This window comes from Scardinius erythrophthalmus, assembly GCF_964197995.2.
Source record: "Scardinius erythrophthalmus genome assembly, chromosome: 13".
In the NCBI taxonomy this organism is placed as follows: Eukaryota; Metazoa; Chordata; class Actinopteri; order Cypriniformes; family Leuciscidae; genus Scardinius; species Scardinius erythrophthalmus.
In genome coordinates this window covers 4,616,666-4,638,572 of record NC_138233.1, presented here as the reverse complement: position 1 = coordinate 4,638,572, position 21,907 = coordinate 4,616,666, and the positions used below count along the sequence as shown (strand labels likewise).

General features: G+C 39.2%; 1 protein-coding gene across 1 annotated transcript; it reads left to right on the top strand.

The window, feature by feature from the left end:
- Window positions 1-1,541: 1,541 nt before the first annotated feature.
- On the top strand, window positions 1,542-21,356 carry LOC308701358 (uncharacterized protein). Its single transcript, XM_081383610.1, has 11 exons — window positions 1,542-1,714; window positions 2,809-2,964; window positions 4,307-4,443; window positions 4,859-5,016; window positions 11,723-11,917; window positions 15,786-15,875; window positions 16,097-16,186; window positions 18,050-18,172; window positions 18,727-18,858; window positions 20,741-20,857; window positions 21,099-21,356. Exons 1-11 carry the CDS (start codon window positions 1,554-1,556, stop codon window positions 21,207-21,209), a joined length of 1,470 nt encoding a protein of 489 aa, XP_081239736.1. The 5' UTR covers window positions 1,542-1,553; the 3' UTR covers window positions 21,210-21,356.
- The last annotated feature ends 551 nt before the right edge of the window (window positions 21,357-21,907 follow it).

The following is a 21,907-nucleotide window of genomic DNA, read 5'->3' as shown; positions in this document are numbered from 1 at the left end:
TATAAACCATGCTATAAACACACACTGACCACCTCGAGCTTTTATTTTGGCACTTCCTGTTACCGGCATTTTGAATTTGCATATTAGTTAAATATTTAGTTTCAACCCAAACATTTAGATTCAACATTTAGATTTAGATTTAACATTTAGATTCAACATTTATATTTATATTTAGATTTAACATTTAGATTTAACATTTATATTTAGATTCAACATTTAGATTTAGATTTAGATTTAACATTTAGATTTAACATTTAGATTTAGATTTAATATTTAGATTTAGATTTAACATTTAGATTTAGATTTAACATTTAGATTTAACATTTAGATTTAGATTTAATATTTAGATTTAACATTTAGATTTAGATTTATATTTAACATTTAGATTTAGATTTAACATTTAGATTTAGATTTAGCATTTAGATTTAACATTTAACATTTAGGTGTAACATTTAATATTTAGATTTAACTATTTAAAATATCTCTAAGTTGACAAATATTGTTGTAAATGTGGTAAAAAGTGACCGTCAAAAATTCATACCAGTTTTTTAAACATTGTTTGAAGCTAAATGTGACAAAATATTGCTGTTATTTTCAGCGTGAGCCGCTTTACAAACGGCGCCCCATATGCTTAAACATTTTGAACATAATTATTCATATGTATGCAGTATAATAGCTACATCTCTGACGTTTATAACAAACCAAACCGTTTGAAAATCGGTAGAAAATTGAGCAAGTTATGGTTATTTAAAAGTACATGCACCATGTTATGAGTGAGCGAGCACCCTGTCGTAAGATGGCCGCCGTGTGCGGATGTCGAGCTCCATTGGCCAGCAGCGCAGACGAGCCATCTAGCCTTTATATGATATCTATGGAAGTAGGCGTTGATCTTCTTCTGCGGGGGTGGTGTTTTATCCTCTTTGTCGTCATAGTTCCCCACTTTGAAAAACGAGTCGTTCGCTGTGCCTGGTGTCAATAAAAGCTTTTATTGGACTAACAAGGACGTTTTCAGTTCTGAAACTTACAGGATATTCTTATAATATGATGACCTCTTATATGTCAAAAGCTCAAGGAAAATTAGATTTCTCAGTTCATCACCCCTTTCAAAGGAAATGTGTAAACGTTAAATAAAAAAAACCAATTAGTGCAAGTTTTATTTAACACTTGTTTAATACATAATTTACTCAAACTTCACTACAAACATGCATTGACGATCTGCAGAATTACTATAGTCAATTTTTGTAAAGGTATAAGCATGAATAGAAAATCATCGAAACATCCTCAGCATCCCTACACTGTATAAAAATATATTTTCATGATTTGTTATCACAACTTTTTATCAATTGTCAAATCAACTTAGATAATTAATGTGGTTCATAGCATAATATTTTGAGTTTCAATTAATGAAACCAATTTCCTTCACTGTATTTACTCAAATATTTCAATGAACTCAAAATTGTAAGGCAACCACGTAACTTACTTTTTTAAGTTAAACCAACAATAATTGTTTACAGTGTACCTGCTTTGCCTCCACAGAAACTGAGAGGAACAAGATGATGGAGTTCTGGAAGGAACATTCGAAGTCGGCAACAGTAGAGAAGATGATGCTGGATTCGAACGCGCAGGAACTGACCCAACACGAGCTGCCGGAGATCCTCTCCATGCTCCCCTGTCTGGCTGGCTCTGATGTGCTGGAGCTTGGTGCTGGAATTGGGTCAGTGATCACATTCGATTAGACCAACCGTACGAACACACCCAGAATCTTATGTCACCCTGACATAAAAAGAATAGGAAATTATCTTTTGCATAAAGAAAACTTTTTGTATTGTAACATTATTTCGGCACAAAATTGCAACAAATCAATGCAACAAATTCCTTATACAATATATCAAAGGTATATCACATGATCCTTCAGAAATCATTCTAATATGCTGATTTGCTGCTCAAGAAAAATTTCTGATTATTATCAATGTTGAAAACAGTTGTGCTGCGTCATTTTTGTAGAAACATTATTCTCAATGCTGTGGTTATTCTCATGAGATTCAAAAACTACAACAAAAACAAACTTATTAACTATTATACTTAATATTTACAAGATATCAAAGATGTATTTACAAAAAAATATATAATTTTTATCTTAATTTATCACATAATTCCTTTCCAGGAATGAGGGAAATTGTATTTTATGGTCATAAAAAAAATCACAATGTAACATTTCTTAAAAATAAATAAATACATTTTATTTTAATATTGAGATGTATGACATGTTCTTGACAGGTTTAATAACATATTTAATTTTAAACCAAAATAGACTCTTAAATTTCCATCTGATTTCTTTGTTATTTGAGGTCATCATATGTGTGGAATTATTTACATTTAGTTATTTAATTTACAATGAGGAAATTGAAAATCAATTTGTCACAGAGCCAATTGTATGTATAAAAGAATACACTGTAATAAAATTGGTGTAAAAACTATTTTCGCTCAAAAAATTAAGTCACTTCAGCAAGTAATACATTTAATTAAACGTGAAATTTTGAAGTAAAAAAACTGAAATGATGCTTTCCTGTAAAATATATTAGAAAAACTATTTTTACAGTGTACAATTATATGCGACAATAAAACTTAATGTGCTGGTGAATATACTGAGATTCTCGTAGTCAAATGAGAATGATGGAAATCGGATGAAAATCGAATCAAATTTAAATTGTGAGGACAAATCTTGTGTTGATCTGTTCCTTGACCAGTACTAAGCTTTTAAGCACGCTTTATTTGCTCCATTGTTATCATGACCTTTGCTCTTTTTAGTCGGTACACGCGTCACCTCATTGGGAAGGCCCATCACGTGACCGCTGTGGACTTCATGGAGAAGTTTGTGGAAAAGAATAGAGAGGAAAACAGTCACCTGGGCAACGCTGAGTTCATCCAAGCCGACGTCACAAAGCTGGACTTCCCTAAACACAGGTGAGAGAAAAACACTTCAGCAAAACATGAATATATTCAGCCTTCTAAACACTGCTAAGAGAGAGAGAGAGAGAGAGAGAGAGAGAGAGAGAGAGAGAGAGAGAGAGAGAGAGAGAGAGAGAGAATTTAGAGAGATTCATTTCATTAACGAAAACTATGACAAAAAAAGGGTTACACTTTATTTTAAAGTGTCATTGTTACACTGTAATTATATATTTAAGTACTGAGTAATATTAATTAACTACATGTTACTATAGGGTTAGGGTAGGATTAGGATTTGGTTGAGGGTTAATTACATGCAATTATGCATAAATTACTGTTATTACTATGGTAAGTACATGTAACATATGTAACAAAGACACTGTAAAATAAACTGTTTGTACTGTACACTGTTTGTTAACAACATTTTTTTTCCATTAGACGAGACATTGACGAGATGACACAGACATCATTAAACACTAACCATGACTATCAACTTGCAATATTGTTGACAGGGAAAAAAATTGTTTAAAAAGTTTAAACTTGACCAAAATCTCTCTATATTTTGAAAAAGAGAATTTTTTAAACCTTTAAAAGAGAAAGAGAAAAAAGTATTACAGACTTTGCGCTGTAAGCGGTGAACCAATCACAACAGACTACGCCATTTGACCAATCAAATCAGAGTAGTCCAATAACAACCGACTGGGCCTTCTGACCTATCAGATCAGAGTAGACCAATCACAACATATTGAGACATCTGACCAATCAGAGCAGAGCAGGATTGTGGAAAGGAGGGGTTTAGAGAGACTGAATCTTCGAACAAACTGTTTTCAGACTCTGAGAAATGAGGTGATGCTGCAATGTAAATTAAGAGAAAATTAAAGTGTTTTTTGACTTTGGATGCATGTAAACCTGTTGTAGGAAACAACATTAGGAAACTTTAAAATAGCATAACAGGGGCAATTAAAGGACATTCTTATTCTAAAAAGCATTGATTAGACAAACATTTAAATACGCAATCAGTTATTTTAGTCCATTTTCCTGAAAGAGAAAACCAGTAAATTGTAAATGTGCATATATGAGCTGTACACTACATATAGATGAGCTAAATGACATGCATTATACTGTAGGTCAATTCCACGTTTAATTTCATGGGGTCTAAAAAATGAGCTACAGAAAAACATCCCATCGATTCTCATCTGATGTCTTCATTCATCCATCCATCCATCACTTCATCCATCTTTCTCTCTCTCTCTCTCTCTCTCTCTCTCTCTCTCTCTCTCTCTCTCTCTCTCTCTCTCTCTCTCTCTCACACACACACACACACACACACACACACACACACACACATTTTCTGTTTCAGTTTTGACCTGGTGTTCTCTAATTGGCTGTTGATGTATCTGAGTGATCAGGAGCTGAAGTCATTGGTTGAGAAGTTACTCAGCTGGCTCCGCCCAGGCGGCTACCTGTTCTTCAGAGAGTCCTGCTTCCACCAATCAGGTTAGAGAAACAATGTCCTGTAGTTTGACACTACATGGTAATGATGTGAAATTTCCTATTTTCTTATCTTATTCTCTATTATAATGTAAAAAAAAAATCAGAATAATAGTACAACTCTATATTCCTGAAACCTATAGTTACTCAAACAAACCATATTATTTATATAGCCATTGATATAAACACTATATTATCATTATTGGAGACTAAAACAGGGGTAAAATATAGGGCAGGGCGTGATTTTATCAATCGGGAACTGATTGTATGGTGAAATAATTGCTTTTTGATAAAAGATTATGAGGATGAACATATTTCTTTGGAATAGCATGCATTTATTAATCACTTTCATTATTGGTTTTAATATTTCTAGACGTTAGAGTATTTCTACAGGTGTAAATGTTTGTCTTGACCTTCACAGGTGACATCAAGCGAGATTTTGACCCCACGCACTACAGAAGTCCTGCTCAGTATAACCATCTGATGACGTCAGTGCTGCTGGACGAATCAGAGAAGACGGAAAAGAAATACTACGGCTTTGACATGGTGCTCAGCAAAACAGTTCAGACCTATGTGAAGGTAAACCAGTCAGTCATCGCCAAACTGTAATCAAAACTCTGTATAAAAAAAAACTGAAATGAAACTCAAGGTGTCAAGGCAAGGCAAGTTTATTTATATAGCACATTTCAAGAAATAAGAATAATTAAAACAGTTTAGAAAAATTAAATAAAATACAGTACAGTACAGTACAAACAGTCAGACGAACAGCGGCACAGTGCTCATTCAGTAAATGAATATGCATAGCTAAACAGATGTGTTTTGAGTCTGGATTTGAATGTGACTACTGTATAGGAGCACGTCTGATCTCCTCTGGAAGCTGGTTCCAGCTGCGGCTGGCATAATAGCTAAAAGCGGACTCGCCATGTTTAGAGTGAACCCTTGGTATTTCTAGCTGATATGATCCTAATGATCTGAGTGATCTGTTGGGTTTATATTCAGTGAGCATATCTGCAATGTATTGAGGTCCTAGGCCATTGAATGATTTATATACCAGTAATAATACTTTAAAATCAACCCTAAATTTAACTGGGAGCCAGTGTAAAGACCCGAGGACTGGTGTGATATGTTCATATTTTCTGGTTCTGCTCAGAATCCTGGCGGCAGCGTTCTGTATGAGCTGCAATTGTCTTATGGTCTTTTTGGGAAGGCCAGTGAGGAGTCCATTACAATAATCCACCCTGCTGGTGATGAAAGCATGAACAAGTTTCTCCAAGTCTTGTCTGGAAATAAAGCATCTAATTCTTGCAATATTTTTCAAATGATAGTATGCTGATTTAGTTTGACATGACTACTGAAACTAAGGTCTGACTCTAGTGTCACACCAAGATTCCTGACTTGATTTTTAGTTGTTTGACCCCTAGAGTGAAGGTATGCATTCACCTTGAGAACTTCATCTTTGTTTCCAAATGCAATGGCTTCAGTTTTGTCTTTGTTTAACTGAAGAAAGTTTTGACACATCCAACTGTTGACTTCATCAATGCATTGGCACAGGGAGTCAATGGGGCTGTAATCGTTAGGCGATAGGGCTAAGTAAATCTGTGTGTCGTCTGCATAGCTGTGGTAAGCAATTTGGTTCTTTCTCATTATTTGGCTCATTGGGAGCATATACAGGTTGAACAGGAGTGGCGCAAGAATTGAGCCTTGAGGGACTCCGCATGTCATGGATGTCCACTCAGACTTATGGTCTCCTAAACTCACATAATAACCTCTCCCATCTAAGTATGACCTGAACCATTTTAGGACTATCCCAGAAAGCCCCACCCAGTTTTCCAGCCTGTCAAGAAGTATGTTGTGATCGACAGTGTCAAATGCAGCACTGAGGTCGAGTAGTACCAGCACTGATAATTTGCCTGTATCAGTATTTAAGCGAATATCGTTTATTATCTTTATGAGCGCTGTCTCTGTGCTGTGGTGTGGTCGGAAACCAGATTGAAAATTGTCAAAGTATCCATTCGAGCTTAAGAATTTGTTCAGCTGATTGAAGAAAACTTTTTCAATGATCTTGCCTATGAAAGGAAGATTTGAGATCAGTCTATAGTTGCTTAATATGGTCTTATCCAGATTGCTCTTTTTCAGGAGGGGTTTGACAACTGCAGTTTTCAGGGAGTTTGGAAAACTCCCAGAGAGAAGTGAGGCATTTACCACTTCTAGAAGATCTGCTTCTAAACTGTTTAACAAACTTTTGAAAAATGATGTGGGAAGTGTGTCAAGAGCGCAGGTTGATGTTTTAAGGTGCTGTACGGTTTCTTCCAAAATTTTGCCATCAATTTCTTTGAAATCAGACATAGTAACTACTTTCTCAGGTGGTTTGATCTGTCTGACCCCAGGGCAACTCAAGGATGTGCTGATCACCTTTCTGATATTATTGATTTTCTCAGAGAAGAAAGAAGCAAACTCACTGCACTTGTTGTCTGAGAGCATTTCACTGGGAATCTGGCTTGGGGGGTTTGTCAGTCTCTCTACAGTAGCAAAAAGAGTTGAGAGAGTGTACAAAGAGTGTTGTTTAAATGACTGTTTATAATATTTGAGAAGAAAGTCTGTCTAGCTTTGCCTAGTTCCATATTGAAAACATGGATGCTGTCTTCGTAGATGTTATAATGGACTACAAGTTTTGTGTTCCGCCACATGTGCTCTGCTTTTCTGCATTGTCTTTTCATATTTTGCACTGCTGTTGAGTTTCTCCAAGGTGCTTTTTGTCTGCCACTCTTCTTCCTAACTTTAACAGGAGCAATATCATCAATTACACTTTTAACTTTTGAGTTAAAAGAATCAAGGACAAAATCAACAGAGTCTGCAGATATGCTTGGTGTTAAAGATATGGCCTTCATAAATAGTACACTAATGTTCTCATTTACGCATCTCTTCTTGACAGACACAGATCTAGCTTCAGTGGCAGGAGAGATCAATATATCAAAGAAAATACAGAAATGATCAGACAGAGCTACATCCTTAATAACAATCGATGAAATGTTTAGACCCATACTGATAAGTAAATCTAGAGTGTGTCCACGATTGTGTGTGGGTCCATGTACATGCTGAGTCAGATCAAAAGTTTTTAAAACAGTTCTGATTTCTTTTGCCATATTGTTTCCTGCACTATCTATGTGGATGTTAAAATCTCCAGCAATGGCAAAACAGTCAAACTCTGAGGTAATTGTTGATAACAGTTCTGTAAAGTCCTCAGCAAAGGCTGGAGAGTATTTTGGAGGCCTGTAGATAATAAAAAGTAAAATGCGTGGAGCACCTTTTAACACAATACCCAGATTCGAAAGACAGGTAATTCCCAAATGATATGTGCTTACATTGATAGATATCTTTAAAAAGAGCAGCTAGACCCCCACCTCTCTTAACAGCTCTGCAGACACTCATAAAAGTAAAGTTAGGAGGGGATGTTTCATTGAGGATTGTTGCACTGCAGCTGTCTTCTATCCAGGTTTCATTTAGAAGCATAAAATCCAGGTTGTTTGTGGTAATTAAGTCATTGACTAGAAGTGATTTATTTTGAAGTGATCGGATGTTTAAAAGTGCTAACTTAACAGACTTACTTTTCCCCACAGCAATATTAGTTTGACGTGTAATAGGCACCAGGTTAGTTGGGTTTGCTGTACGGCTATTGAAGGCCTTTGACTCTCTATCTTGTAATAGAACAGCAATAGAGAAAGATGCAGGCACACTGGGTTCCCGCTTGTTCTGTAAACATTTGGGAAAGTTACTGTTATCATAGTAGGGACCCAACACATATCACTGAGAGCTGGTATCAGTTGTTTTTGGTTCACCTCGAGTAGATGGAGGAGGGTGTGGGCCCTTGCGTTGTGGCAGAGGCCGAAGAGCTCTCACAGGAGGGGGAGGGCAAGCTGGGCCCGCAGGCTTTGGTGGTTGAGGTGCCTGCCAGTTTTTGGTTGGTATCTGGGGGCTTGCAGCAAAAGAGTGGGATAGTTTGGTTCCAGCACACACCAGTTCTTCCATTTTCTGTGAGAAGCACAGAAGTGGAGATGCTGGTGAGAGGGATAACGTGTCTGGTGAAAGGGGCTGTTGTTCTGGTGTTATCGGAGGCTGTAATATGCTGTCCTGGCTTCCCTGACTGTTTTCCAGGAAGTCGTCCTTGGGTGCTGAATCTTGGAGCAGTTCTGATGTGTCTGTCTGTGGTGAGCTATGTGGGCAGGGCTCAGCTGAGATTGTGTCCGTGAGCAGAGGTTGTTGTGGCGGAGTGGTGTTATCATTGTCCTTGTGTGTTATGTCAACCGCATGTCCCTTTTGCTGCTGAAGTGAAGTCCCGTGTTCATTCATACTGTGTCCAGGTGTGTGTGTGCCGTTCATATTGAGTGGATTGGCACACACTGCAGAAGGATGATTGAGGGAGAAGTAGATATTGTCCTTTAGCACTCTTGAACCAAGTTTGTTTGGGTGGTGGCCATCCCGATGAAACGGTTGTCTCTGACTCCAGAAAAGATTGAAATTGTCAATTAAGTTCACTCCTTTTATATTGCAGTTTTTTTGCAGCCACGTATTAAGCCCAAGCAACCGTGAAAACCTGTTTGTTCCTCTTGCTGGGAGAGGTCCACTGATGAATGTTTGAACTTTCAGTCTTTTAAGTGTTTCAAAAAGTTCATTGAAATCCTTCTTAAGGAGTTCTGACTGCTCTTTATGAATATCATTTTTCCCCACATGAATGATGAGTCGATTTGCAGTCTTATGTTTCATCAGAATGTTCTGAAGTTCCCTGTTTACATCAGAAGTTGTTGCTTGTGGAAGGCAGCACGTAGTTGTGTCCCTGCTGCTAATGTTTCTGATTATGGAGTCCCCCACTATCAGAGTCCTGGGCTCGGCTGCGCTCTGAGCTGAGTGCCGCTGTCTGCTCGACCTTGAGCGCCAGTTAGCATCAGTATTAGCTACTGGCCCATTAAGTCTGTGTTCGATCACATTCTAGGGCTGTGACGGTGGCAGTTTTTTACCACCGCGGTAGTAATGGACCCAAATACCGGCGGTGTTGCGGTGGTTGGGGGGGGGGGGGTTAAAAAAAAAAAAAAGAAACAACACACTAAAGCCTGAAAAGCATTGAAATAAATATCAGTAAATACTGGTAACTTACATAATATAATAAAGTTGAATCTATAAAAAAAAACAAAAAAAAAAACTTTCCACACAAAGGCGCGTGATAAAGCCTACCGCTCTGCGCTTTGAGAGGGATGTGGACACGAGCAGGAAAGAGACCATCGATCTCGTTTCTGATATCCTCATGTTTTCTACTAGTAAAAGGTATGAAGAGCGAATTTTATCTTCCACAAGGGCAAGGCATTTAAGCTGTTTGCGCGCTGCCAGAGAAAGCAAAACTAAAATCACCCGCGCGTGTGAAACGCGCTTTACAAAATGAACTTGACGCGCCTTACCAATTATCATATGTCTAACAAGCACAAACTGTGTTAAAAATAATTTGACTTACAAGTAAAAATGTTGGCTATCTGTCCTACAGCGTTTTTCTACTTTAACACAGTAAAGAATACGAAAATAATCGACCTAAAAGCGAACAAAGGAAGAAACGTTTAACGCGTCTTTGGGTGAGACGCGAGTGAAGATATGGGAAAAGAAAAAAGAGATTCCATGCAGGGATGAGTCACGATTTTTGAATATTCGATTAGTTGATTTAATTATAGAATATCTAATGTTCTAATGTCTGTTGTGCGATCATTCTCTAAAATAAAATCTCCATGCTCTGGTGCTGATGCAGTGGTGACGCGTTCATGTAACCGGAGGGTGACGCAGTGCTGCAAATAACGCACATAACAGCTGTCACAAAGAACCGGCAAAAGTAATGATTATGTACGTGTCAAATATAGCAAGGAGACATTTGAATTGTTTATTAATAAAGTGTTTTGTGTGCGTGTGTGTGTGTCAGTGTCGAGCTGCAAAGATGAAGTTGACGATGAGAAATGCACACTTATATGGAAAACATAATGCTAGTCGGTTTATTTTCGTTTTGAATTGTTTTGTTTAAAAGTAGATAATTCAAGCTTTCTATAAGGAATAACTAATGGAATATTTTTAAATTCGCTAATAATCGGGTGACCAGATCGCAAACCAGAATTTAAAGCCGACAAAGCTTAAGTTTATGGTCTCACGTAGGCTACAACTCTCTCATTCGTCATGAATTCAAACTTTTCCATGGCTGCGATATAACATTTAATTGCTAAACCTATTATTTCTTTTGTAAACAAAGCTTTGTGTGTCATAATATTAATGTAAAACAGCATTCATATACAAACATTTTTTTTAGGCAAAACACCGCCGGTACTACTCAGCCACCGCGGTGGCGCTTTACAACCGCGGTGGTGCGGTTGTCAAGTTTACCGGCACAGCCCTATCACATTCACGTTTGGGGATTCCTCATTTACATTCATTAGTACTTCAAATCTGTTCTCAAGATGTATAGGCGGTGGTAGGAGACCAGTGTTTGAAATCCTTGTCAGAGCTGTGTCTGGGGTAGAGGATACTACTGCATCAATATGCGATGCTCGTGACAATCTGATGTCTCGAGTGCCTTTGGGTCTCACTCTGTTTGTGCCATCGATTTGTAAGTCGATCGGCTCGTTTCTCCACCTGTCGAGGAGCACTAGTTTCATGGGACTCACCGGCTATATGCTGAGGGTGTCCATGACGAAGCTCTGTTGTGTGCTCCGTCTGGTTTGGTGGTCCCGTAAGTAACTTTTGTTTCAAGAACTGCAATCCTTTGTAAAAGTCTGTGACAGTTAGTGCAGCAAGTAGATTCTTGAACCAGAAGAGGCATTTTCTCTTATCCTTGTAGGCAGTTGTGTTTTCCTTTCCCGGAATGTAAGCTGGTCGGGTAAAAGAATTCTGCGTTTTTGTAGTAATCCAAACTTTGTCTTATGAGCACTGTGCTGATTTGCTGAAGTTAAAATTAGGTGATAAAAAGGAAATAAAATATAAAAAACTAGGAAATAAAATGTAAAAGCGATAGAGCAAAGCACAGAGCAGTATGCAAGAGTGTCCGAACAGTAGCTGAGCAGGAAGTGAAGAATGTCAGTGTCAGTGTAATTATATATTTAAGTACTGAGTAATATTAATCAACTACATGTACTTACTATAGAGTCAGGGTAATTAGGATTTGGTTGAGGGTTAGATGCATGTAATTATGTACATGTATATGTAACATATGTAACAAGGACACTATAAAATAAAGTGTTACCAAACTTCCTTGTTTTTGTTACAGATGAAGAAGAACCAGAACCAGTTGTGCTGGCTCATGCAGAAAGCCCGTCGTGATGTGGTAGATCAGCATCAGGGCGGCTTTTCCACGTTACAGCAGTTCCTGTATAGCAAGCAGTACACCAGACGAGAAATACTGCGTTACGAGAAGATTTTCGGCTCTGGGTTCGTCAGCACAGGCGGACTCAGCACCACCAAGGTCATACATCATCAAAAGAGTCATGGGAAGAAATAAAATTCATACATACATACTACAGTTCAGCAAGATGTAAAGTTGATTTTTGATACAATATTTCCACTTACTTTGTTTGTTGCAAACAAAGCCACAGCAACGCCGTTGTAACACCGAGCAACATTTGTTCCTGAATGATTCATTTTCAACAAATTGTTTAATGAATGATTCAACGACTCATTCATACAGTTTCATTCATGAAGGAATAGGAATTTTTAACAAATCAGGTGATCGAATCATGCAATGACAGTGGCTGCATCGAAATCGCATACTTCCCTACTACTATATAGAAGGCGAAACACAGTATGTCACAAAAGTATGTCTAATAGTACTCATAAAAGAGAAGAGTAGGTAAAAAGTTGACCACTGAGATTCTGAACTGTGCATGCGATCCCATGAGGCCACGTGAGAGGACTTGTAGTAATTGACTCACACACAATACAGTCACTCGTCGCCACCTACTGGAGCAACTGTGTAACTTTTGGAATGAGAATCGACGCAACTGACGCTGGTAGGTCACATGATTAGAACAACAATGCCAATGTAGACAAACACACATGAATCAATAATTGATTCACATTCAATACATTAATTTGTCACCACCTAGTGGAGCAACTATGTAACTTTCGGCAGTGAAGCGACGTAATTGACTCTGGTAGGTCACATGATAATGAAACATGGCGAATGTAGTATGTCCAGATTACATTCATACTACACACACTCATATTATACAAAACAAACTTTTTTAGTGGTCGTGAAGTGATAACTTATTCAAAATAAGTACCTAGTTAAGAAAGTATACAATTTCGGACGCAGCCAACCGCCTGAATGAATCTTTGTTTTGAACTACTCAGTGGAATGGATGATTCAGTGAATAATTAAGACAGCCAGCCGCTTTTTTCCTTCCTAAATGAGACAGTGTTTTTTAACGAATTGCGGATAAATTAATGATTCAATGACTGTTAGGGGGTAACAGTTTAGGACCCAAGGACCAGATGTTTTAAAGAAGACCCGGAGTCAGAATTATAATAAATTGAAGAAAAGTTTTACTGAAGATAGTTTGCATTTTCATCAGCAGAAGTCAGCTTCAAGACTCACACTGATCCAGAGACTGTTCAGGTCCCGTCTGCCAATCCAGAGACTGTTCAGGTCCCGTCTGCCGATCCAGAGACTGTTTAGGTCATGACTGCCGAGCCAGTGTTTCCAGACAAGATAGCCGCAGCCGAGCCTGTGTCCCCTGACAAGATGGCCGCCGTCGAGCCTGTGTCTGTTCCTGAGCCTGAGCCGGTGTCTGTTCCTGAGCCGGTGTCTGTTCCTGAGCCGGTGTCTGTTCCTGAGCCGGTGTCTGTTCCTGAGCCCGTGTCTGTTCCTGAGCCCGTGTCTGTTCCTGAGCCCGTGACTGTTCCTGAGCCCGTGTCTGTTCCTGAGCCCGTGTCTGTTCCTGAGCCCGTGTCTGTTCCTGTTCCTGAGCAGGTGTTCGTATCTGTTCCTGAGCCAGTGTCTATTCCTGAACCAGTGTCTGTTCCTGAGCCGGGTCCTGTTCCTGAGCCGGTGTCTATTCCTGTTCCTGAGCAGGTGTCCGTATCTGTTCCTGAGCCAGTGTCTATTCCTGAACCAGTGTCTGTTCCTGAGCCGGGTCCTGTTCCTGAGCCGGTTTCTGTTCCTGTTCCTGAGCAGGTGTCAGTTCCTATTCCTGAGCCGGGGTCTGTTCCTGAGCAGCCGGTGTCCTGTTCCGTGGTCGCCCGAGGGGTCGTCTCCGCCATGGCTACCCGAAGGGTCGTCTCCGCCATGGCCGCCCGAGGGGTCGTCTCCACCCTGGCTGCCTGATGGGTCGTCTGTTTCGCCCTAGCCACCCGACGGACTATCTGCTTCGCCCTGGCCGCCGGCTAAACCGTCACCCCATGTTTCCATTCCCTTCCATGGTCCTGGCCCTCCATCCCTCCCCCCTGATCCTCCACCGTTCCACCTCCCTCCTGGACTTTTGTTGGTTTTTGTTTCTTGTCGTGGAGCGTCTGGTAGCCGCTCCGTAGAGGGGGGGTTATGTCACAGTGTCTGGTTTGTGTTTCCCCGGGTGTCCACTAGAGGTCTCTCTCCCTTACTGTCACCATTCATTCTGGAACTGCATTTCCCACGATCCTTTGTCTGTTCTCATCACTCATCATTGCACGCAGCTGTTTCCCATTACATTGTTTAGGTTCTGTGTATAAATATCCTGTCTGTTTCAGTCCATGTCACGGAGTCGTCATATATTGTCACCACACTTCTGAGGTCTGTTTCTAGTCTGTTCTTGTTTTGTTTATTGTTTTGTATTTTGGATTGCTAACATGGATTTTGAACCTTGCCTGGATGACGACGAATTGGATTACGCTTTAATAAATCATTACCATCACACTGCTTTTGGATCTACCTATTTTCCTGTGTGTCCTCGTGACACCAAGGCCTAAGCTACGTCCTAACTTCAGGTTGCAGTTTCTTATTGGCTAAGAACACATATAGTCTAAGCAAATTTCCACACATGGATAGACAGAAGAGTATGTCACCATTAGTCAAGAAAGTTGTCGCACGATTCCTAGATTTAGGTCTACGGTGACCTCAGAGGTTGGAGAAAGGCGTCTTCGGGTCTGTTTTTGCATGCCGAAGTGTCCCATAGCTCCTACTGTATACAAGACCTGCACAGAACATCCAACGCACACACAAAAGCATGAAAGAATCGCAGTTTCTTCAAGGTTGAAGAGAGCCTGAGCTAGCTATCATCAGGACAAACCACCAAAACATACTGATAATACATTCCCTCCTTAGGAAGAAGTACAGATACTATTCACTTTAGTTTCTAGAGAAATACACATGAAAGAGGTACTGTAATTCTGTAAATCAGGTGAAGTCACATATAGTTGGACCCTTGTAACCTTAACTCGTCAGCTAGAAACAGATATATAGGCAACACATTTACATTTTTTCATTTAGCAGACGCCTTTATCCAAAGCGACTTACAAATGAGAACAATAGAAGCAGTTAAACTAACAGTAGGACAACAATATGCAAGTGCTATGACCCTTCTCAGTTTAATCTAAAGCAGTACATGTTAATTTTTTATTTATTTTTTATAACTAGAATAGAATAGAAGTGAAAGGGACATGTTGAGGGTCACATCAGAATGTACCTAAAAGCAGCTGGTTAACACTCAGCAAACATTTAATTAAAAGTATATTTGAATAACTCATTGAATACAGAAATGATTTATGTAGGAATGCTTATCCTTGATTATTAATCACGGGTAGCGGTCGTGAAGTAATTACTTGATCAAATAAGTTCTTACTCAAGAGAGTATACGATTTCGGATGCAGCCAACCGCCTAAATGAATCTTTGTTTTGAACTACTCGGTTGAATGAATGATTCAATGAATAATTTAGACAGCCACTGGTTTCCTTCCTAAATGAATCTGTGTTTTCTAACGAATTGCGGATAAATGAATGATTCAATGACTCGTTCTTTAAAACAGCCACTTGTTTCGTTCCTGAATGAATCAGCGCTTTTAAACGGCTCTGTCAAATAAATGATTCAAGGACTCGTTCATACATAGTCACTTGTTTCATCCCCGAATTAATGAATGAGAGTTTTTGAACAAATAATTTGAATTAATTTATAATTGACTCACATACAATACGGTCACTTGTCGCCACCTACTGGAGCAACTATATAATTTTCAGAAAGAGTAACTAAACTTCCATATCCACTCTAGATCAGTGATACCAACCTAAATTTTCCTTTGGATATCAGTGGAGAACTGCATTCTCAGTGTTGATATCGTTGATATATTAATCTGTAACCCATCAGGAGTTTGTTGATATGCTGAACTTGACCGCAGAACAGAAGGTTCTAGATGTCGGCTGTGGGATTGGAGGTGGAGATTTCTACATGGCCAAGGTGAGCCAAAGGTTGACATGTGATGGGTTTATGTGTTGCCACAGATCGTGTTTCATGCTCATTTAAACAGTCCACTTTCCTCGGGACCTTTAAACTTTCTAGAAACGTAAATGTTATCAAACACAAATTACTCATTTGTGCTACTTGCACATGATCATTCACAGCTGCTGTTTCTGATCACCGTGACACGATTAATTACTGACTATCCGTTTTAATGACAGACCTTTGGAGCTGAGGTTCTGGGGATGGACCTTTCCTCAAACATGGTGGAGATCGCCATGGAGAGAGCCGTCACAGAGAAACTCCCATTAGTAAGTTGAGTTTTTTTACCCAATATATAACAACACTCTGGAAACCGCCCATAACACCCTAGCAACCACATAGCAAAGGCAAACAACTACAGAGAACAGCTTCACAACTGCATAGCGACACCCTGGCAACCACCCACAACACCCTAGCAACCACATAGCTAAGGCAAAAAACCCTACTCAAAACAGCTTCTTAACTGCATAGCAACACTCTGTCAACAACTCAGATCACCCTAGCAACCTTGTAGCAAATCACACACACTACTCAAAACAGCTTCACAACTGCATAGTGACATCCTGGCAACCACCCACAACACCCTAGCAACCACATAGCTAAGGCAAAAAACCCTACTCAAAACAGCTTCTTAACTGCATAGCAACACTCTGGCAACCACTCAGATCACCCTCGCAACCTTGCAGCAAATCACACACACTACTCAAAACAGCTCAGCAACTGCATAGCAAGATAACCACATGGACACCTTAGTAACTGCATAGCAAAGGCAACAAATTACTCAGAACAGCTTTGCAACTGCACCCTGGCAACCTCTCTCAACACCTTAGCAATCAGCTATAACAACCTAGCAACTGCATAGCAACACCCTAGCAACCACCCAGAGTATCCTAGAAACTACATAGCAAAGTGCAACAAACTACTCAGAACAACTGCATAGTAACATCCTGGAAACCACCCATCACACCATAACAACCACCTATAACAACCTACCAACCCCCTGGTAACCACCCCACAACACCCTAGCAACCACATAGCTAAGGCAAAAACCCCTACTCAAAACAGCTTATTAACTGCATAGCAACACTCTGGCAACCACTCAGATCCCCCTAGCAACCTTGTAGCAAATCACACACACTACTCAAAACAGCTCAGCAACTGCATAGCAAGATAACCACATGGACACCTTAGTAACTGCATAGCAAAGGCAACTAAATACTCAGAGCAGCTTTGCAACTGCACCCTGGCAACCACTCACAACACCTTAGCAATCAGCTATAACAACCTAGCAACTGCATAGCAACACCCTAGCAACCACCCAGAGTATCCTAGTAACTACATAGCAAAGTGCAACAAACTACTCAGAACAACTGCATAGTAACATCCTGGAAACCACCCATCACACCATAACAACCACCTATAACAACCTACCAACCCCCTGGTAACCACCCACAACACCCTAGCAACCACATAGCTAAGGCAAAATACCCTACTCAAAACAGCTTATTAACTGCATAGCAACACTCTGGCAACCACTCAGATCACCCTAGCAACCTTGCAGCAAATCACACACACTACTCAAAACAGCTCAGCAACTGCATAGCAAGATAACCACATGGACACCTTAGTAACTGCATAGCAAAGGCAACAAATTACTCAGAACAGCTTTGCAACTGCACCCTGGCAACCACTCTCAACACCCTAGCAATCAGCTTTAACAACCTAGCAACTGCATAGCAACACCCTAGCAACCACCCAGAATATCCTAGTAACTACATAGAAAAGTGCAACAAACTACTCCGAACAACTGCATAGTAACACCCTGGAAACCACCCATCACACCATAGCAACCACTTATAACAATCTAGCGACTGCAATACAACACACTGGCAACCACCCAGAATATCCTAGCAACCACAGCAAGCCTATCAAACTACTCAGAACAGCTTAGTAACTGCATAGCAACACTTTAGCATTATGGCAGGAAATGTAAAAATCTATTTTAAAACATGTTTTTTTCTTTTGTTCAATTTTAAAATACGTCTAGCTTTGAGAATGAACAGAGCTGCATTCTGGGACAGCTTTCGTTCTGCACTTCCTGATAGCAGATTAACTTTGTCCTTCCTCTGCAGGTGCAGTTTGAGGTGTCGGATGCCACAAAAAGAAGGTTTCCTGACGCCGCGTTTGATGTGGTTTACAGCAGAGACACGATTCTGCACATCAGGGACAAACTTGACCTCTTCAGAAAATTTTACGTGAGTGTTCACACAGGTAAACTGGTGCTTGGGTGCATGTTTTCATGCCTGTGACTTTGTATGTTTTAGAAGTAGCATGTGTTTGTTTGTGTGCATGCATAATACTTGTGTGTGTGTGTGTGTGTGTGTGTGTGTGTGTGTGTGTATGTATGAGGACATGCAAATGATAATCTGCATGTGTAAATGTACTGTCAGTCGGTAGCAGGTGTTTGTGTGTTTGTGTGAGTTCCGGTGAATATGTGTGTGTAGGTGTTCAATGTTTCAGTGTTTAAACAGTTAACATCATCTTGAGCCTCCTTAATTTTTTACTAAGAGGCCTCAAATGAGATGACACATTACTTATAGTTAACAAGCCTTTTGTGTTTGTATTGATCTATAGTGGATAGTATCCAAAAAAAGCAAATGCAATGATATAAGCTGACATGCAAAATAAGAGTAGAGGCAAATTGAATGTGCATGGTCTGCCCTCTAATGGACAAATCCTGTATTTTCATAGGAGTCCATGATAACAGATTGAACTATTGCTTTAACGTGTGTTTGCATGTGTTTTTCAGTCATGGCTGAAGCCGGGCGGTAAGCTGCTGATCAGTGACTATTGCTGTGGAGAGAAGCCCTGGACTCCAGCGTTTCAGGATTACGTCAACCAGAGGGGATATATTCTCTACACACCTCAGAGATACGGACAGGTGGGGCACGGGATACACAAGTACAGACCTAATTAAATCATAGCAGCTTGCTTATGTTGGGAATTAGGATTGATCTATTATGTAATATTGATGATATCTGTTAGATGTAATGAAGGCAAGCTAGTGAGAGCTTGACCTCAAGAAGCGCACTAGTCTCTTGTTAGCGCGCCCGCCTCTCGTGCCGGGTCGAGTTTAACTGGAGGGGTTACATTTGTTGCCATGATCCGCATGGGAGTGAGGTTTAGGTCGGTGGGAGTAAAGGAGCTGTGCATGTAAACTTCACTCGACTGGCCTCATGAGGCATGATAGAGACTGCTGTTTATAGCGTTTATACCATTACATTTAGTCATTTAGCAGACGCCTTTATCCAAAGCCACTTACAAATGTGACCATGGACCACAAAACCAGTCACATGGGTCATTTTTTTAAATTGATAGGACAATATTTGGTCGAGATACGACTATTTGAAAATCTGGAATCTGAGGGTGCAAAAAAATCACTTCATTGAGAAAATCGCCTTTAAAGTTGTTCATTTATGTTCGCGATTGTGCTGCATTCACTCACAAAAATACATGTTTTATGTATTTACGGTTGGACATTTACAAAATATCTTCATGTAACATGATCTGTTCTTAGTATCCTAATGATTTTTGGCATAAAGGAAAAATCAAATCATTTTGACTTCAGGTTGAATGATTCTCTTTGGCTAAGAAAAAGATAAACATAGTAATTTTCTGAAGCATATCTCCATGGATTATGCGGCTGACACTCGGACTCTGAAGTTAGGCACGTCGTGACCTTGCAGGTGTCAGATTTGGGTTGCTGGACGCCAGCATGTCCAAAACAACAACTCAGTCAATCTCCAACAATGCCAGTGGTTCCTTAACCTGTAACCAAGAAGACTAACACACACACACCGACACGCAGCTTTTCCAAGGTTGGATTTGGCCAGGCTCTAACTACAAACAGGAGAGTCCTCTCAAAACATCAAGATAATGCGTTCTTTCTCTCAAGGATAGGAAACTTTAGTCTAACTGTAAAGTAAGGCTTTACCTGAGAAATGGTCGCTTAAACTATTGGCTTCAATGACCCCTATATGTTTTAACACGTTGAAGACCTTTCTCAAACACAAAACAAATCCCTATTTCATTTCTGGAAGCCGGGCTGAATAAGCAAGCACTGTTACTGCATTCAGATATCAAATAGACATTAGAGAATACATGAAAAGAACATTTGTGACCCTGGACCACAAAACCAATCACATGGGTCTTTTTTTTTTAAATTGAGATTGATACATCATCTGAAAGCTGAATAAATAAGCTTTCCATTGACGTATGGTTTGTTAGGATAGGGCAATATTTGGTCGAGATACGACTATTGTAAATCTGGAATCTGAGGGTGCAAAAAAATCTAAACATTGAGAAAATCTCCTTTAAAGTTGTTCATTTATGTTGGCGATTGTGCAGCATTCACTCACAAAAATACATGTTTTATATATTTACAGTAGGAAATTGACAAAATATCTTCATGGAACATGATCTTTAATATCCTAATGACTTTTGGCATAAAAGAAAAATGGATCATTTTGACCCGTACAATGTATTGTTGGCTATTGCCACAGATATACCCGTGAGACTCGAGAATGGTGACGTGATCCAGGGTCACATTTCAGTGATCACACTGGTAACTTCTATAACAAAGTAAAATCTCCAGAGAAGTCATTTAACTCATTTGATATTTAGAAGGAAAAATATTGATTAATATCTTGATTATAATCACTCATTACATATACAGTACATTGAAGCAGCAGTGGCACAGGAACAAAAAGCTTGTTAATGCACCATGACTATGATAATATTGAGTGTATTTGTGTGTTTTTCAGTTCCTGAGCGAGGTGGGATTCAGTAATGTTCGCGCAGAGGACAGGACAGACCAATTTATTCAGGTGATAAAGACTGAACTGCAGAGAGCCGAGGAGATGAAAGAGGAGTTTATACAGGTAAACACACACACACACACACTTACAGTATATGCTCATGCAACGTCTGCATTACATTGACAATCTCACATTTGCATGCAGAATGTGGAGGAAATATTTTAGTTCCCCTTTTATTTCACTCGGTTTTAATCACTGTAAATAAAAACTACAGTCATTAAAAACGAGTTTAGCAAGTTTGTCTGAATATTGTTGGGAATGTCATGCACACATAGAGCTCTTGTGATCGCTGTCTCCTCCACAGGAGTTCTCTAAGGATGACTATGATGCCATTGTGAAGGGATGGACAGAAAAACTGCAGCGCTGTGAGACCGGAGACCAACGCTGGGGGCTTTTCTACGCCACCAAAGACTGAGAGAGACGAGGAATCCAACTAATCATCGAATCAGAATCACTATTTTTCAGATTAAACTCACTGTTAATTCTGTGAATTGCACAACAGTGTTGCAAGACCAACATACTCTTATGCAGCAAAAGTGAATAAAATACTAATAATTTTCTTTACTCTTTTTCTTTGTTGATTTGCTTGTACTTTTAAAGTGTTTGATAAAATCCTCAAAATCTCATGTGCAGTGAAAGTCTATAAAATATTCAGCTGTTTTAACACAGCTTAGACCTTATTATGAGCTGCAGATACAGTGAACACAGAAAAAGAGAGAGCAAACAAACAAACAATAATATGTGCCATTATATCCCAAGAGACATCCATTTTTGTTATAGCTAATATCTCTGAAAATCTTTTGGCTAATGTAATCATATTAATATATGATATAATACAAATGATATAATGTGATTACAAATAATGTGCATAATTGCAAATAATTTATCTTATATTTATATTATTTTATTAGAATAATATTTTTTCTAATTCTTTAATAATTATTTGACTTTAAAAATAAAAAATATATTTATTTACGGTATTATTAAAATGCATTTTCTACATCTATAATAATATATTAATACTAAATACATAATAAAAACAAATGTGATGCATACATATATATGTATACACACACATTTATACACAGTATATATATATATATATATATATAT

Excerpts from the sequence above, each read along its gene's own strand:
- LOC308701358 (XM_081383610.1), top strand. The coding sequence starts at position 1,554 with ATGATGGAGTTCTGGAAGGAACATTCGAAGTCGGCAACAGTAGAGAAG. Across the intron at positions 16,187-18,049 it reads TCACAGAGAAACTCCCATTA|GTGCAGTTTGAGGTGTCGGA; the intron begins GTAAGTTGAGTT and ends CTTCCTCTGCAG. Across the intron at positions 20,858-21,098 it reads TGAAAGAGGAGTTTATACAG|GAGTTCTCTAAGGATGACTA; the intron begins GTAAACACACAC and ends TCTCCTCCACAG.